Below are 3,425 nucleotides of genomic sequence, written 5' to 3'. Positions count from 1 at the left end.
AGCGAAAACTGAAGAAATTTTTTTTTTTTTCAATTTGACGAGCTCTGCTCATTTATACATATATGTACATACGTGCCATGTATGCGTGCGTATACGGCACGTATCTGTGCTCGCGATATCGCAGCGATAATCGCACGAATTTGGCAGCGGTCATTATCATATTCTTTATGTAAGGAATCGACAGGCCGACACGTAAAGAATCGATAACGTTACTCGACGCTAATTTACGTAGATTCGATGCTTAATTACCCAGCGATTAACGAATCAAAGTATATTTATGGTTATACCAGTATCAATCGACGTTTTTATGTCATCGACAATTTATTCGAGAAGTGAGCTTGAATCGACTGTATCTCTTTTTTTTTTTTTTTTTCACAACGTGACTCACGGAGCCGTGTAATAATACGTACGATTTTTTTACGAATTAAGTAAAAAAAAAATGTATCCAAACTTTACCCCAGCGACGGGGTTGGGGGTATACCCTGGAGAAATTTCAAAAATCGACGTGATTTTTTTTTATTTTTTAAATGGAAAATTTTCAGGCCGAAATTTTGATAAAAAGTTTACACTCTTGTTCAGTGTGTTTTTTTTTTTTTTTTTTACACGAGGAAATCTCGATCGAGCGATGTATCGTGTGTAATTCATAATCGTGTAAACGAGAGCAGCGGTGATCGCCGGAACCTTCGATACGGTCTAATCAAATTTAATCAACCACGGCTGCCGTGTTTTGTATCTTAATCTTATCGCGCTTTTTCGTATATCTTATCATCTATTGTTTTCAAGTATTTTATTTGCCGGTAGGCCAGAGGCTTTCTCGGGGCCGCTCGCACAGTAGAACATTTTCTTGGGCCTCGTATGCGCGCCCTACGTGTACACTCGAGTACGATTTCGATCGCTGTTACGTCGTCCGCGACTCCATCTTGAAATTCGTTTTGAGGTATTTAAAGTAAATTTTTCGAAACTTGACACTTTTCGTGAAAGACTATATTTTTGAAAAATATTTATCGGGGGCCTCGGTTACTCGTGGAACACGAGTTCGGATTTGTTAGGAAACGCATAACGATCGCTGGTATCTTGCGGGAATTCAATTTAATCGGGTCGATTTATAATGATTTTCCTTTGTTATTGTACAGTCGTCTTTTACATGGTTTATTTTGTCGCTGGTCACGATTGTCATTCGGCGACAAAACTAACTATATATATATATATATATATATATATATATATATATATATATATATATATATATACACACACAGTGTATCGAAGATTCACGTATGGAGATTTAAGTTCAAAAATATTTGGGTCGTTCGATACGTCGATTGGACGATCGATAAAGGCTCCTTTGATTGCGTCAACGATGACCTTGATTGCTCGTGAATATATTGATAATTAATTTGGAGCGTTTTCACGAGAAGCCAGTACGTCCATTCCGTAGGACCGATCGACAGCTAATTTATCGAGATCTTAGAAATCGGTTGTCGTTGCCGGAGATTCTTTTTTATTTCCGTAAGTTCCGGATGAATTTTTGATAATTTTTATTTTGCTCCCCGAACAGTATCGCATTGTTCTTAAACGACGGATTAACTTAATTTCTCCTGGCATCGAGTCTCCTTGTAAGATCTGCAACGGATTGCGTGACTGATTCTGCGAAGGTTGCCTGCGGATCGAACAAAAGAGTCTCGGGGGACTCGTGTGTGATAAAGGAAATAGAAAAAGATCGAAGAATCGGTGTCACGTGGGTTGCGTGTTAAATTTTCTCGAAGAGAAGAAGAAAATTGAAAATAAATTTTTGTTAGCGCTATTCACGCAATATACTCGCGCGATGTATGCGAAAGGTTAGCGAAAGTAAAAGTTATCTTCGAAATGAAAAAAAAGAAAAAGAAAAAAGAAAGTTGCATGTAAAGTGAAAAAAAGTGGAAATTTATCTTATTCGTGCTCCCCCATCCCTCCGGAGCGATACTCTAATCCTTTGAGTCCCGAATGGTAATAGGCGATTTCTATCGGGCAGTATCGATCGATTCGCCGAGCAATCAATCACTGCCTGGAAGCTCACTTCCTCGCAGTGGACATATCGTAAATCCACAAAGTCGGACACGTCAGTCGTGCCTGCTTACACAGAAGCGACGTGGAAGGGTCGTTTGGCGAGAACAAAAGAGAAAGATAAAAAAAAAAGGAAATAAATAAAACCGCGTACTGACGCGAAAGAAAGGACGAAAAATAAGAAAAAAAAAAAAAATAAAAAAAAAAAAAATTTAATCCTGACTCTCATTATGTTTCAGATTCTTGCGAGCACATCGGCCAGCGGTCGGGCCAACGAGGCTTCAGATATTAAGACCCCCGACATATGAGATCCGACAAGGAGTAAAAGAAGCTTCCGTAGGGTCGCCGTTCCGACTGTCCGAATCCGTAGCCTTCGGGTCGACCTTAATTTTTTAGCAGTCGTTCTCACGCGTGGAGACGCATCGAAAATCATCAAAGATTCTCGACACAATGGACATGAGCAGCGAATCAAGCGCGGCGAGGTGGTACGAGCCACCCAGGTCGACCCTTGACCCACCTACGGGAGCAGGAGGCGCGGGCGTCGCGGCGACCCCCGATTACAGGGGTTACTACCCCCATGCAGCACCGACGCCGCATCATCCGGCAGCAGCCGCCCATTACGCTCACAGTAAGTCAATAAACTTTACGTACTTCCCCCCCCCCCCCCCCCCCCCCCCCCCCCCCCCCCCCCCCCCCCCCCCCCCCCCCCCCCCCCCCCCCCCCCCCCCCCCCCCCCCCCCCCCCCCCCCCCCCCCCCCCCCCCCCCCCCCCCCCCCCCCCCCCCCCCCCCCCCCCCCCCCCCCCCCCCCCCCCCCACTTACACCTACCTATTTACACGAGCATGTAAACAAATGCGTTTCACACGTGTCGAGTGACCTTTGAATTTTCGATGACCTTCGACTCACAAGGGTCCCCCGATCGCCTCAGCCCCCTGGCCCAGCGCGCGTTCGTCCAAGAAGAAGAAGCATTTCGATAGCGGTTCCTTCGTAGCTGGGCAGTCATGAAAAAAATATATATAGACGAAGGCAGACGCGAAAAGGAACGAGAGGAAACGAGGGAGAAACGACGAAGAGGAAGAAGAAAGGATGTACACGGAAAGCAAAAGAAGAAGAAGGAGTAGCGAGGAGGTCCCAAAAAGCGTACGAGTATGAAACACGATCCAGCCGGTAAGATCTTGGGGCCCCGGAACGCGATATCCCTGATTCGTGCCGACGTGCACGGATCATACCCAGGGCCTCTGTTAGATCGCCCTCGAAAAAAAGGCCCCGTCCTAATCCGGAATCAAATCTTCGGAGTGTTGCGCGCGCGCGCGGTGGGTTCGAGACCGAATGATTTGACGTTTCTTGGGACGCGACGATTCGTCCCGACTTCGGCGAGTCTAT

General features: G+C 45.6%; 1 protein-coding gene across 9 annotated transcripts in view; it reads left to right on the top strand.

Annotated features, from left to right (window-relative positions):
• The window catches only part of LOC107270687 (GATA-binding factor C), a 52,798-nt gene that overhangs the window by 5,473 nt on the left and 43,900 nt on the right, over positions 1-3,425 (top strand). For 7 of the 9 annotated variants that reach the window (XM_015745927.2, XM_015745926.2, XM_015745925.2 and 4 more), the window contains exon 2: positions 2,283-2,671. In XM_015745927.2, the coding sequence (XP_015601413.1) occupies positions 2,494-2,671 (178 nt within the window). In that variant the 5' untranslated portion in view covers positions 2,283-2,493. Of the gene's footprint in view, positions 1-807; positions 938-1,484; positions 1,510-2,282; positions 2,672-3,425 lie in introns of those variants that run through there. The other 2 variants (XM_015745923.2, XM_025087973.1) reach the window with 2 other exon arrangements.

This window comes from Cephus cinctus, unplaced genomic scaffold (assembly GCF_000341935.2).
Source record: "Cephus cinctus unplaced genomic scaffold, Ccin1 Ccin1_scaffold0806, whole genome shotgun sequence".
Lineage (NCBI taxonomy): Eukaryota > Metazoa > Arthropoda > Insecta > Hymenoptera > Cephidae > Cephus > Cephus cinctus.
This window is presented reverse-complemented; position numbering and strand designations above follow the sequence as displayed.